The sequence below is a fragment of the Gadus morhua genome, chromosome 19 (genome assembly GCF_902167405.1).
Source record: "Gadus morhua chromosome 19, gadMor3.0, whole genome shotgun sequence".
NCBI classification, from domain to species: Eukaryota; Metazoa; Chordata; class Actinopteri; order Gadiformes; family Gadidae; genus Gadus; species Gadus morhua.
The window spans coordinates 10,015,530-10,030,529 of NC_044066.1; the positions used below are offsets into that span (position 1 = coordinate 10,015,530).

At 43.4% G+C, this 15,000-nt stretch overlaps 1 protein-coding gene across 10 annotated transcripts in view; it reads right to left on the reverse strand.

Annotated features, from left to right (window-relative positions):
- dnm1a (dynamin 1a) overlaps window positions 1-15,000 on the reverse strand; it is a 63,892-nt gene that overhangs the window by 31,004 nt on the left and 17,888 nt on the right. For 8 of the 10 annotated variants that reach the window (XR_003974004.1, XM_030341890.1, XM_030341892.1 and 5 more), the window contains exons 9-14: window positions 9,028-9,095; window positions 7,456-7,594; window positions 2,438-2,524; window positions 2,184-2,254; window positions 1,822-1,873; window positions 1,051-1,062 (exon numbers count right to left, since the gene is read on the reverse strand). Coding sequence is in view for 9 of the 10 variants with exons in the window: in XM_030341890.1 (XP_030197750.1) it covers window positions 1,051-1,062; window positions 1,822-1,873; window positions 2,184-2,254; window positions 2,438-2,524; window positions 7,456-7,594; window positions 9,028-9,095 (429 nt within the window). In the remaining variant the exon portion in view is untranslated. Of the gene's footprint in view, window positions 1-1,050; window positions 1,063-1,821; window positions 1,874-2,183; window positions 2,255-2,437; window positions 2,525-5,149; window positions 5,289-7,455; window positions 7,595-9,027; window positions 9,096-15,000 lie in introns of all 10 variants that reach the window. The other 2 variants (XM_030341893.1, XM_030341889.1) reach the window with 1 other exon arrangement.

The following is a 15,000-nucleotide window of genomic DNA, read 5'->3' on the forward strand; positions in this document are numbered from 1 at the left end:
CTCAGTTCACTGCTGTTCAAACACTCAAAGCAGTGCTAGAAAACTGCGGACGAGGCTTATGGTCTGTGGTTAATGTTGATGAAATAAATATGTTGGTTATATAAAAAAAACTTGTCCATAAGACACAGACTCTTGTATTGTGCTTTTCTTTCCACTCTCAGGGCAAAGCAGCAACAAAGAGATGAGAACCGGTGTATGGTTAACATTTGTCTAGCTTGGAGCTTGGATAGTGCAGCAGGGCATGTCATACGCTATTTGTCATGCTGTAGCACGAGTGAGTGTTTGTTTCTTTGTGTGTGTGTGTGTGTGTGTGTGTGTGTGTGTGTGTGTGTGTGTGTGTGTGTGTGTGTGTGTGTGTGTGTGTGTGTGTGTGTGTGTGTGTGAGTGTCACTGTGTGTGCTTGTGTGTGTGTATGCATTTATGTGTGTGGGTGTGTGCTTGTGTGTGTGTTTGTGTGAGTGTGTGTGTGTGTGTGTGTGTGTGTGTGTGTGTGTGTGTGTGTGTGTGTGTGTGTGTGTGTGAGTGACACTGTGTGCATGTGTGTGTGCATGCATTTATGTGTGTGTGTGTGTGTGTGTGTGTGTGTGTGTGTGTGTGTGTGTGTGTGTGTGTGTATGTGTGTGTGTGTGTGTATACCTATTTGTGTATGTTTGTTTATGCGTGCATGTCTGTGTGTCAGTATGTATATATATGTGTGTGTGTGTGTGTGTGTGTGTGTGTGTGTGTGTGTGTGTGTGTGTGTGTGTGTGTGTGTGTGTGTGTGTGTGTGTGTATGTCTATGTGTGTGTATATATGTGTGCGTGTGTGTGTGTATGTATATGTGTGTGCGTGTGTGTGTGTGTGTATGTATATGTGTGTGCGTGTGTGTGTGTGTGTATGTATATTTATGTGTGTGTGTGTGTGTGTGTGTGTGCTGCCCAGACCACAGCTCAGAGCAAAAGGGGGGAAGCAGCCGAGGCCTATGGAGCACCTTCGAAGACACCTGCCATCTACTGGTGGTTAGTACAAGGTACACAGGCACACACGCAGGTACACCAGCCCACTACTCACCATGACTTCATCCTGAGGCAGGGGGCCGTGGTAACACAGGGAGGTGAGAGAAACACACAAACACACACACACAAACACACAAACCACCCGCACGTTAATGCCAATTGAGGAACATGCTAGAGGCCTATTTAGAATACGCATCCATATGTAATCCATATGTAACACATCAAACATTTCCCATGTAGACCTGACATTTAGTCGCATCAACCAATCCTCCGTTCCCCGCGTTGTGTCTGCTTAAGACATCATCATGATCATGACCATGACTAATAGAGCTCTTACGTTTGACACAACAGGGCTCCATCGTGGTGGTCACAGAAGTTGAAATTAAATACAAAGAATTAAAGGTCTGAAAATGTTGCGAAACTAACTTGGCAGAAATGGAATATAACATTCATTAGTATGTTTAATCTCATTAAAATATATTTTTTGTGTTTTCTTTAGCAAATTAAAGCCTTGAAAATGTTGCGTAATTAACTTGGCAGAATGGAATATAATAATCATTAGTATGTTTAATCAAATTAAAATCTCATTGGTGTGTTTCCTTGAGCTTAGAATGAGCCCTTCATATCTCCACAGGGAGCGGGTCCTCTCCACGGTCCGCCATGTTGAACCACCGTGTTTCTACAGTAGCCCAGAACGGACAAACAACTCCAGAGATGACGCATTTATAATTACCAATCAATTTAAAATGGGAACAACCAGTAAGTAACCAGTTACATTCACGCCTGTGTCTCCTATCTACAGACCGGGGGGGGGTTCTCCCAGTACCTGGTTACCAGCAGCCTTCTTCTGGTTCTGCTTGTTACTCCTCTGCTGAGCACTGCAACACAGGGAACAACAGCCTTACAGTATCTATATTTAAAGCTGCACTATGTTAGTGTTCCCATGAGCAGCCTCTGATTGACTGTTGCTTCCTTCATCATTTTCAGAGGAAAATTGATCAAGTCCAATTTCGGAATAAAATGATTTATAGACAAAGATTCCCAGGGTCTACTGACGCGACAAGTCTTTTCCTTTGAAACATTGTACTTTAGATATGATTTTAACAGAGTAAATAAATGCAGTAGGAAAGTGACTTAGTGCGTTAAGTGTTTAAAGTAATAATGGCCGGAGCTGAGTAGAAGACATACTTGGCGAATCCGATGAAGTCCTCGTGGTTGGTGTTCATGTAGGACAACTCGATGTCTATCAGCAGCAAAACCTGGATGGAGAAAGAAACTCAAATCCATGTGTTTGTATGTGTGTGTGTTTACGTGCGTGTGTATATCAATGTGGGTGTGTCTGTGTGAGCATGACTATGTGTGTGTGTGTGTGTGTGTGTGTGTGTGTGTGTGTGTGTGTGTGTGTGTGTGTGTGTGTGTGTGTGTGTGTGTGTGTGTGTAACCTGGGTCTTGGTGCGACTCTCCCGATCCCTGATGTGTTGTGTGACGATTCTCTCCATCTCCTCCCTCAGCAGGGGGTACTGGGCCAGCTGCACACACACACGCACACAGCACAGGTAGGTATCACAGTATGACACACACACACACACACACACACACACACACACACACACACACACACACACACACACACACACACACACAAACACACACAAACACACTCTTAAGCAGAAACGCACACAGGTACACACACACACACTCAACAAAGCAGGCACACACACAACAAACACATTACTTTCATTCGTTGAAACACTAACTAAATGTAATAAAATACAAATAAACAAACAGAAAAAAAGAACTCATTGTTTCACATACTACAGTAACGCATAATGGTACTGAATAGATGTATCACATTGTGAGCTGTATTACAGACTTAAATTGTCATATATCGAAAAATTTTAATTTGTGTTCATTATTTCATAACAATGCAACACAATGTATTTTTGTATACAAAATGTACAGTGTTAACGGATTAGTGAGAATGCTCTGGTTCTGAGCCCAAAACTAATTTGGTTTGAGCTCATTATAATCCATATTAAAAATTTTGGTAACTTCCAATGTGATACAGAAGATGTGATGGGAAAAGGATCAAAATAAAAGGTTGATGTTTCCCACAAGTTACAATGCATCCTCATGGCCTCAAAGTAAATCACTTGTCGAAGATAATATTTGAGGGTTCATTGACTTCACCTGGTTTATATTGTGATCAAATGTTGATTTTTGAGCTCAATTCAGTAGGCAGTAGAGAGAAAATAATAGATGCCTGGATAACTTAACACTTTTAAGTAGTTCACAGTGTCAAGTTAATGGTTGCATTCAATCTGTTATGTTAAATTGTTCGATATTTTGTATTTTATATGCAATATACACTAAATTACCTGTTAACCCTGTCAACACACGCGTTCAATAGGTTTAAGCTCCAAAGGGATGCATTGCATCTTGAGAAACGCCGCCAACGTTTATCTGCCAGTGTGTGAAGTCACCAAAACCATGCACACAGTGAACATATCATGACTCAGTCTTCTGCCAACGTTGCATTGAGCATTGAGCAACATGCACAGGTGTGTACACACAGACACACACACACACACACACCCACACACACCCACACACATTCCATGTCTTCTTCATGCCAAGCTTGAGAGGGGGGAGGGAGGGGGAGAATGGGGGAGGAAAGATGTGAGAAAGGGGGGAGGTGGAAGTTGAAATGATCACTTCATGGATTCTTCTATTACTTTTTGCATCATTCAATCTGTTTATCGTTTTCTCTGAGGGCAGGTCATGTGTACATCTCACTATCAGCACTCTCTGTTAAACACAAGGGGAAGATAATAAATGTCCACCTTTATGTATGATCTCCATGTCAAAAAAAAACGGAATAGTCTATAGGAATCTTATTGAGTCCATTCATATGTGTCTGTTTGATTGTGATGTCATACACTTTGAACTGGATTGGAATCAATGAAGACAAAGAGCACCATTAATTGTTTCAATCCAATGAGAAGCAAATCCATGAAGTTGTTTCCTGGAGATGGAGGAGGTGAAGAGAGAGAGATAGAGAGCGAGAGAGAGAAAAGCGATGCTGGGGAGATTAAATGAGTGGAACTTAAATGGTCCTAATGGCACTCACTCTATTATATTAAAACAAAAAAAGAAATAAGGAATTTGATTTAAATCATAAAGATGTTCTTGACTTGGACAACAAAGACAGGTGGAATGAAGTTGTCTGACATGCTGGTAATGATGAGTCAAACTTGGACAGTTTGTCAAACTGAACAAATCAAGACTATGTCCTAATCTATATATCATAGCTTCAATTAGAATATGGATAAAAATGAAATATTGTAATATTATATATTAAAATTGGATAATAGATACAATTATCTTCAGTAAGGACAGACCGATTATACCGGACACATTGTTTTTGTGCCGTTTTATTTTGGTAAATGTTTTTTTTAAATATAAACAGTTGAAGAGATTTTACTCACACCTAGATTCTGCATCAATACAATTTAACTTTATATCCTGTAATTTATACACTCAGACATAACTAGTTAGGTTTTATTCATTGTCATAAAGGGCTAGATATACATCCATTGTTTGGTCGTTTGTATATTTATCGAAAAACTTGACATGTTTTTTATGCAGAAACCCTGGGTTTACCCAGGGACACAATTCCTGAAACTCATTATGGTTGCTTTCCTGATAAGAATTTGACCCATCTTAATTAGAATGGCAACAGAATCAATAGATCCACCGACGCTAGACATAAATCATATAAACATTCAGATGTTTAGAAATTCAGGACCACAGAAATGTATTTAAAAAAGAAGGCAGATAAGGAAATGCAGAAGAAATTACAAAGAAAGCAATAATAAGGACAGGTTTGATAAGGACAGCAGTAGAGAAAGATGGGCCTGACTGGAGACTAAAAGAGATCCTTTTGTAATCCGGCAAAAAATAAAATCTTAAAATATATAAAAATCTGCTAAAAAAAAGAATAATCCCTTTTGTTTGCTAGTGCATATAGTCCAGCCATCGGTCTACCCCTACTTTATGTACTATACATGTTAAGTATATTTATAGTTTTAAGTGTATGTTAAGTGTTATTGTCTTCATAACGGGGGTCGGCGTCTTTCAGCGCATGGTTTTACCTTGCTGCTACACTTTCGTATGGTGGAGGTGAGCTCGCTCACCACCATGTCTATGCACTTCAGCGTGGGCTCCTTCAGCTTTTGGATCTGCTTTTTCACTATAGCCTCAAAGGCCAGGTCAGGAGTGAACAGGCCTGTCCTGCAGAGATACAGCCATCCAGGGTGTCCCAGAGAGAGGGAGGGAGGGAGGGAGGGAGGGACAGGGAGAGAGAGAGTGATGAAAAGGGAGAGGGAGATAAAGAGAGAAATGAGCTGGGAAGATATCAATGAGAAGAGCGCAGAGAGAGATTCAACGAGGAAAAAGAGCCTCTTCTGCCTCTCGAAGAGGCAGAAGTAGAAAGTTGAGAGGAAGAGAGACGGAGAACAGGAGGATTTAGCGGAGAAGAGAGGGTAGAGTTGGGAGGGGAGGGATTCTTTGAAGAGGTCAAGGAACCAAGGCGTTAGAGCAGTTAGAAGAAGGCCGTGGAGGAGCAAGCAACAGGTGAAAGCTCAGTGAGGAGACAGACTGACGCATGGCGGTGACCACAAAGCAGACGTGAGGAAGAGCGGGACAATTGTCAATGACACTCCAAAGAGAAGACCAAGGGGGCGGAGAGAGAGGAAGGGAGGGCTTTTCAGGGTAGCACATGGAAGTGGTCCAGGGTGTGTGTGTGTGTGTGTGTGTGTGTGCGCGTGTGTGTGTGTGTGTGTGTGTGTGTGTGTGTGTGTGTGTGTGTGTGTGTGTGTGTGTGTGTGTGTGTGTGTGTGTGTGTGTGTTTTTGTGTGTATGTGTGTGTGTGTGTGTGTGTGTGTGTGTGTGTGTGTGTGTGTGTGTGTGTGTGTGTGTCTGTGTGTGTGTGTGTGTGTGTGTGTGTGTGTGTGTGTGTGTGTGTGTGTGTGTGTGTGTGTGTGTGTGTGTGTGTGTGTCTGTGTGTGTGTGTGTGTGTGTGTGTAAAAGGGTGTATGAGGGAAGTGGAGTAAACAGCACAGAAGGAGGTAGAAGTCAAGTGAGACACATTCAGCCTCCCATGAAACCATTCTGAAACACTGAAGTCTCCATCGGTCAGACAGAGATCGAGACATAGAGTCAAAGAGAGAGGGTGAGAGAGAGAGATAGACAGATAGAGTTTGAGAGAGAGAGAGAGAGAGAGAGAGAGAGAGAGAGAGAGAGAGAGAGAGAGAGAGAGAGAGAGAGAGAGAGAGAGAGAGTAAAAACACAGAGCAGAGACAAAAAGTGAGTGTGTGTGAGAGAGAAAGAGAGAGAGAGAGAGAGAGAGAGAGAGAGAGAGAGAGAGAGAGAGAGAGAGAGAGAGAGAGAGAGAGAGAGAGAGCAGAAACAATAGAAAAGGCTGTAAATGTCCAGACCTAGAGAGAGATCCCAGGCCGCACCACACACGCCAACATACTCCCAGCTATGAGCCACAAGAGACCACAGCTGTGCACACAGAGACCCAGCCAAGACAACCACTCTCTCCCACTGTCTCTCTATCTCTGTCTCTCTCTGTCTCTCTCTGTCTCTGTCTCTCTCTCTCTCTCTCTCTCTCTCTCTCTCTCTCTCTCTCTCTCTCTCTCTCTCTCTCTCGCTGTCTCTCTGACCATTGTCTACCTGTCGTAGTCATAGTAGTAAACAGTAGTAGTGATAGAGCTCTGCCTTAGGACTACTGGATTAATGTTGGGGTCGGTATAACACTTATATTGGGAGAGACCGCTATCGGGGACACCTGGAAAGGTCTGGTTCAGGTGCACAGCCAAAGATCTCTCTCTCACACACACACACACACACACACACACACACACACACACACACACACACACACACACACACACACACACACACACACACACACACACACACAGGGACAGGAAGTCTGGACGCTGAGCTCATGCAATATGGCTGCCAGACAGGAAACCCTTTAAGACGAAGGGACCTTGACGAATGGATCGCAGGAGTAATTTGGATTAAACCGATTCGCCACTTAACCGATGCAAGGCCATGTCAAGACCTTGTCAAGATCGGTGAATCAGCATATGTTTTATAGAAACCTAAGGTTACGAGCGGGTCAAGGGGAATGACAACTCCTACCAGCAGCCATGTTTCGGTGCCAACCCAGCATCCATCCCATCCAATCTCAGTCCTCCATCACAGCACTTCCAAGTGGCCAGGCTAACGGCCAGCCTACGACCACTTAACCTCCATTCCCATAGATGTCAGGAAACACCACCACCATCACCAACACCACCCTTTCATCATACAACACAACACCATCACGACAGCACGGTGGAAGCCAGCTAAAAGGGAGCTCAGGTATACAACAACCTTTGTTTACCTTCTTGGTACACTGCCTAACCGTATTGACTAGCTCAGATATGACCATGTCCACACATTTGGTACAGGGCTCCTTAATCTTCCCAATCTGGCGCTTCACTATGGTCTCAAAGGCCATGTCCGGAGTGAAGAGGCCCGTCCTGCCGGCCAGAGAGAGAGGGGGACGACCGGGGCAAGAAGAAAAGCAAAAACAGAGTAAGAAAGGGCAGGCAAGGAGAATGAGAGGGACGTATGGGCTTGGAGCAAAGATTAAGTTTTGATTTTTTTTTTTATAACCACCTGCCCCGTTCTGAACTTCCCCCTGCAATTTAAATGTTTTCCTAGCAAGTTCCTAGAAGTTTGTGACATCACAAGTAGAAGTGTCCACAAATCACAGCTCGTGGTAAATAGGGGCACTTTAAAACATAAACATTTAAGAAACACAAATTATATTAGGTAATGCAAGTATTAGAATCTGTGTTTGTTGGTTCAATTTATGAACTGAAATCAATGTTTGTTAGTTAATTTATGAGCTTACGAGTCTTCACATTAAAGTTTGGGTAGGCAATTTATCAAATAATCATTTTTGCGTCTGATCAAATGCTCTGAAAAAAAATAGCCTTAACTCCAGTATCTGTGGCTGTCACAGGCCTGTAATAAGCCTTTCCAATAATTAGATGGCTTACCTGTCTGTCTACCTAGCTACATGCACATGCAATCATTGGGCATGAACTGATTCTTCTATGAGGCTCGTCTATTGCTAAAGCCAGTGAGCTAGTCATGTGTTTTGAGAGTGGCTTTAGAGGAAGGCTTGAATGGAGGGGTGCCAAATTTTCGGTTGGATTATTTTTAAATCTAGCTGACTCTTGCTGGTTACTTCAAATTGCCTACCCCAGCTTTTTTAAGTAGACATCGCCAGATATGGGCCAATTATAATCTAAACATAAATCCTGCCCTTATTTATTAGCATTCAAAATAGTTTGTTAGGAATCACTGTGCTTGGAAAACAGTTATTTAACTAATTTACAAATAGTCTGTATCATATGCATAACACCACACATCTACCAAATAAAATGTGCTAATCAAATCAAGTCCAAAATTTCTATGGAGGCAAATATGGAGTTGGCACACACCCTTGATGAATCCTTATATTGTTTTTAAATATTGAATCCTTATATTGACTTCCAAGTGTATTATTTTAACCTCCCACCCATACTCAGAATGTACATACCTAGGAAGAACTTCCTGAACTCAACACATGGTTTACATTGTGATACATACAGAATCAAGCCTTTAACAAACCGACAGACCAACCGACTAACTCCACAAAGGACGCAACGCCATGACAATAACTACAACATAAAAAGACACGCAGAGAAAACACCAAGTTCCCAGGAAGAGGAGAGAGAGATTCGATTTAAAATCTCCTCTTCTGTCCCCTTCTAGTGACATCATCAGTATGCGCTACTCAAGACTCTGGGAGGAACTACGGAGGGCTTTTATGAGGATATGTCCCCCCCTCCCCCCGTAGAGGTGACCCCAGAGAGGTGGTGGTTTGGTGGGGAGGGGGCGGTGGGGAGGGGGGCAGACGTGCCTGATGCCGTGGATGTTCTTGATGGCGTAGCTGATCTCCTTGCGGAGCTCCTTCTCGTCAAACTCCATCTACAAGAGGGGAGAGAGGGAGAGAGAGAGAGAGAGAGAGAGAGAGAGAGAGAGAGAGAGAGAGAGAGAGAGAGAGAGAGAGAGAGAGAGAGAGAGAGAGAGAGAGAGAGAGAGAGAGAGAGAAACACAGAGACACAGAGAGAGACAGAGAGAGAGGAGAAGGACATTCCATGGGTTAATGCACAAGGACACAAAAGGACGTAGCGCACACACACACACACACACACACACACACACACACACACAAACACACACACACACACACACACACATACACACATAAACACACACATGCTGTGTTACGTAAAAAATATCAACACGTATCAACATAATGGAAAATGATACCCGTTAGTTTAATTTTCTTCTCTTTTGCTCTCATAGATATGTACTGAATCATAAACACACACACACACAAACACACACAAACATACAAGAGAGTACGTGTCATGTGAGAATAAGTGTAATTTTCCACTTGACACACACAAACGTGTGTGCTTCTTTCTCTCAACCATCCACAGAGATCAGAATACCCCAGCAGCTCATAAAGTGCCCTTCCATCAAGGGCTTATACAACGATATAAACCAGAGCTGTACAGAGCCTCACGCTAATGGTGGTAATGTCTATAGCAGACCCACTGCTATTGGCTATGTAAAGACAGCAATAACTTCAGTATTAGTATGACAAAACGGAGGAGGATCTCAAATGTAAAACATAACAGTAGATTGATGTACAATTTCTAATAGCATAGTAATATAGTCATAGAGGCGAATAGTAAATTGATAAAATAGATTAAAAAAATTATTATGCAATTTTTGTAAATGTAACTTCAGTTCGAGGGTCACTTTTTGGCTTGCCTTCTGAGCAGTGTGTGTGCGCAACAGTTTGGTATGTTTGTGTGTGTGTGTGTGTGTGTGTGTGTGTGTGTGTGTGTGTGTGTGTGTGTGTGTGTGTGTGTGTGTGTGTGTGTGTGTGTGTGTGTGTGTGTGTGTGTGAGTGTGTGTTTGCATGTTAGCGGAGAGGATAGAACAGGTAGAAATGGAAATTCAGGGACCTATGGAACAAAACAATAAAAACTAGAACTGCAAGCAGTTATGCAGGGGTCCAAGAAGTGTGCATTTCGCCGGCACAACGCGACAAGAAATGTGCGTTTCGCCGGCACAAAGCGAAGCATGTGTTCAAAACGCTACCCTGAACCTGTGGATACAAAGGATTTGACTGTGGTAGGAGTAGCGAGAAGTCAGTGTAGCGTTTTCGCGGCAAAATTTTGTAGAAGATATACAATTTCCTTGTTTATTGCGCCCCCTAATGGCGAAATTTTCCGAAATTTTTATCGAACGACAGTAAGGTTAGCACCAACATGTGTGTAAAATGTGGACTCGATCCGATGTGTAATTTTGAATTTCTTTGGATTTTTGATATTCCACGTCTAATTTAGCTAATAAACCAATATTCAAAACGCTACCGTTTCGTTATCGAAGGACGGATCAAAAAAGTGTTTTCATGCATTCTTTGCGTGTGCGTTTGAAGATGTCGTGCGCAAAGTTTGGTGTCGATTGGTCAAGAAATGTGGGAGGAGTAGGGAAAAAACAGTTTTGCGGTTTTCGCGATTTAGCGAAAAATATTCCCAGACGCAAATGGGCGTGGCCTAGGCCAAAAGATGCAGCAGACTCCAGTGAATATGTGGGTACAAGTTTTTGAATGTGGGAGGTTCGGTGTGGGAGTTATAGCCCCAAACGCGTATTCCTTGGTATAGCGCCACCTAGGGACCGGCGTGTCTGGATTTGGTTATCTGAGTAGCGGTGCCGATTCTGGATCTAGTCATGCAATTGGCGCGTGTGCACCATTTACGGTTTGGGCTGTAGTATCACTTTCACCGCGGGAAGTATAAAAATCCTTACAAAAACAATAGGGATCCAACCTGTTGGCTTGGACCCCTAACTAGAACTGCAAGCAGTTATGCAGGGGTCCAAGAAGTGTGCATTTCGCCGGCACAACGCGACAACAAATGTGCGTTTCGCCGGCACAACGCGAAGCATGTGTTCAAAACGCTACCCTGAACCTGTGGATACAAATGATTTGACTGTGGTAGGAGTAGCGAGAAGTCAGTGTAGCGTTTTCGCGGCGAAATTTTGTAGGAGATATACAATTTCCTCGTTTATGGGGCCCCCTAATGGCGAAATTTTCCGAATTTTTTATCGTACGACATTAAGATTAGCACCAATATGTGTGTAAAACTTGGAGTCGATCCGATGTGTAATTTTTAATTTTTTGGGATTTCGGATTTTCCACGTCTAATTTAGCTAATATACCAATATTCAAAACGCTACCCTTTCGTCGTCGAAGGTCGGATCAAAAAAGTAATGCAGGAATTATTTTCGTGTAGGTCTGAAGATGCCGTGTGCAAAGTTTGGTGTCGATTGGTCGAGAAATGTGGGAGGAGTAGCGAAAAAACAGTTTTGCGGTTTTCGCGATTTTGCGAAAAAAAATTCTAGACGCAAATGGGCGTGGCCTAGGCCAAAAGATGCAGCAGACTCCAGTGCATCTGTGGGTACAAGTTTTTGGACTCTGGAAGGTTCGGTGTGGGAGTTATAGCCCCGAACGTGTTTTCCTAGGTATAGCGCCACCTAGTGGCCGGCATGTCTGGATTTTGGCGTCTGCGTAGTCCCCACGGATCTGGATCTAGTCATGCAATTGGCGTGTCGGCACCATTTACGGTTTGGGCTGCGGTACCACTTTCAAGGAGGTAAGTATAATAATAAACACTACAAAAACAATAGGGATCCAACCTGTTGGCTTGGACCCCTAACTAGAACTGCAAGCAGTTATGCAGGGGTCCAAGAAGTGTGCATTTCGCCGGCACAACGCGACAAGAAATGTGCGTTTCGCCGGCCCAACGCGAAGCATGTGTTCAAAACGCTACCCTGAACCTGTGGATACAAAGGATTTGACTGTGGTAGGAGTAGCGAGAAGTCAGTGTAGCGTTTTCGCGGCGAAATTTTGTAGACGATATACAATTTCCTCGTTTATTGCGCCCCCTAATGGCGAAATTTTCCGAAATTTTTATCGAACGACATTAAGGTTAGCACCAACATGTGTGTAAAATGTGAACTCGATCCGATGTCTAATTTTGGATTTCTTTGGATTTTTGATATTCCACGTCTAATATAGCTAATAAACCAATATTCAAAACGCTACCGTTTCGTTATCGAAGGACGGATCAAAAAAGTGTTCAATGCATTCTTTGCGTGTGCGTCTGAAGATGTGGTGTGCAAAGTTTGGTGTCGATTGGTCAAGAAATGTGGGAGGAGCAGGGAAAAAACAGTTTTGCGGTTTTCGCGATTTTGCGAAAAATATTCCTAGACGCAAATGGGCGTGGCCTAGGCCAAAAGATGCAGCAGACTCCAGTGCATCTGTGTGTACAAGTTTTTGGACTCTGAGAGGTTCGGTGTGGGAGTTATAGCCCCAAACGCGTATTCCTTGGTATAGCGCCACCTAGGGACCGGCGTGTCTGGATTTTGTCGTCTGCGTAGTCCGAAGAGATCTGGATCTAGTCATGCAATTAGCGTGTCGGCACCATTTACGGTTTGGGCTGTAGTACCACTTTTAGGGAGGTAAGAATAATAGGAATAATCCTTACAAAAACAATAGGGATCCAACCTGTTGGCTTGGACCCCTAACTAGAACTGCAAGCAGTTATGCAGGGGTCCAAGAAGTGTGCATTTCGCCGGCACAACGCGACAAGAAATGTGCATTTCACTGGCACAACGCGAAGCAAGTATTGAAAACGCTACCGTGAACAACATGTGGATATAAAGGTTTTGACTGTGGGAGCTTCGGTGTGGGAGTTATAGCCTAAAACGCGTTTTCAGAACATTGGCCAAATAGGAGATAGACAATGTCGTCGTTTTTTGGCGCCGCCCTGTGGCGACATTTTCCAAAGACAATTTTCCTTTGCCAAATAACTCCCGCCCACATTAATAATTCTTGACCATATTTTCTATATAGACTCGGGTTTGCCCCTTGATGGTTCCCTTATAGTCTGAAGAACATTCCTTGGGCCAATTAGAAGATATACAATTTCCTCGTTTATAGCGCCCCCTAATGGCGAAAAATTCCGTTATTTTTATTGAACGCCATTAAGGGTAACACCGACATGTGTCTAAAATGTGGGCTTGATCCGATGTCTAATTTTGGTATTTTTTGATTTTTTGCGTTTTGACGTAAAACGTAGCTAATAAACCAATGTTCAAAACGCTACCGTTTCGTCGTCGAAAGTCGGATCAAAAAACTGTCTGAGGGTTTCTTTGCGTGTGCGTCTGAAGATGCCGTGTGCAAAGTTTGGTGTTGATTGGTCGAGAAATGTGGGAGGAGTAGCGAAAAAACAGTTTTGCGGTTTTCGCGATTTTGCGAAAAAAAATTCTAGACGCAAATGGGCGTGGCCTATGCCAAAAGATGCAGCAGACTCCAGTGAATCTGTGTGTACAAGGTTTTGAATGTGGGAGGTTCGGTGTGGGAGTTATAGCCCCAAACGCGTATTCCTTGGTATAGCGCCACCTAGTGACCGGCGTGTCTGGATTTTGTCGTCTGCATAGTCCGAAGAGATCTGGATCTAGTCATGCAATTGGCGTGTCGGCACCATTTACGGTTTGGGCTGTGGTCCCACTTTTAGGGAGGTAAGTATAATAGGAAAAATCCTTACAAAAACAATAGGGATCCAACCTGTTGGCTTGGACCCCTAACTAGAACTGCAAGCAGTTATGCAGGGGTCCAAGAAGTGTGCATTTCGCCGGCACAACGCGACAAGAAATGTAAATTTCGCCGGCACAACGCGAAGCATGTGTTCAAAGCGCTACCCTGAACCTGTGGATACAAAGGATTTGACTGTGGTAGGAGTAGCGAGAAGTCAGTGTAGCGTTTTCGCGGCGAAATTTTGTAGAAGATATACAATTTCCTCGTTTATTGCGCCCCCTAATGGCGAAATTTTCCGAAATTTTTATCGAACGACCTTAAGGTTAGCACCAACATGTGTGTAAAATGTGGACTCGATCCGATGTCTAATTTTGGATTTCTTTGGATTTTTGATATTCCACGTCTAATTTAGCTAATAAACCAATATTCAAAACGCTACCGTTTCGTCGTCGAAGGACGGATCAAAAAAGTGTTTCATGCATTCTTTGCGTGTGCGTCTGACGATGTTGTGTGCAAAGTTTGGTGTTGATCGGGCGAGAAATGTGGGAGGAGTAGCGAAAAAACAGTTTTACGGTTTTCGCGATTTTGCGAAAAAAAATTCTAGACGCAAATGGGCGTGGCCTAGGCCAAAAGATGCAGCAGACTCCAGTGCATCTGTGTGTACAAGTTTTTGAATGTGGGAGTTTCGGTGTGGGAGTTATAGCCCCAAACGCGTATTCCTTGGTATAGCGCCACCTAGTGGCCGGCGTGTCTGGTTTTTGTCGTCTGCCGTCACCTCACGGACCTGGATCTAGTCATGTAATTGGCGTGTGTGCACCATTTACGGTTTGGGCTGTAGTACCACTTTTAGCTGCTGGAATAATAAGAAAAATCCTTACAAAAACAATAGGGATCCAACCTGTTGGCTTGGACCCCTAACTAGAACTGCAAGCAGTTATGCAGGGGTCCAAGAAGTGTGCATTTCGCCGGCACAACGCGACAATAAATGTGCATTTCGCCGGCACAACGCAAAGCAAGTATTCATAAGGCTACCGTGAACAACATGTGGACATAAAGGTTTTGACTGTGGGAGCTTCGGTGTGGGAGTTATAGCCTAAAACGCGTTTGCAGAACATTCCATTGGCCAAATAGGAGATAGACAATGTCATCGTTTTTTGGCGCCGCCCTGTGGCGACATTTTCCAAAGACAATTTTCCTTTGCCAAATAACTCCCGC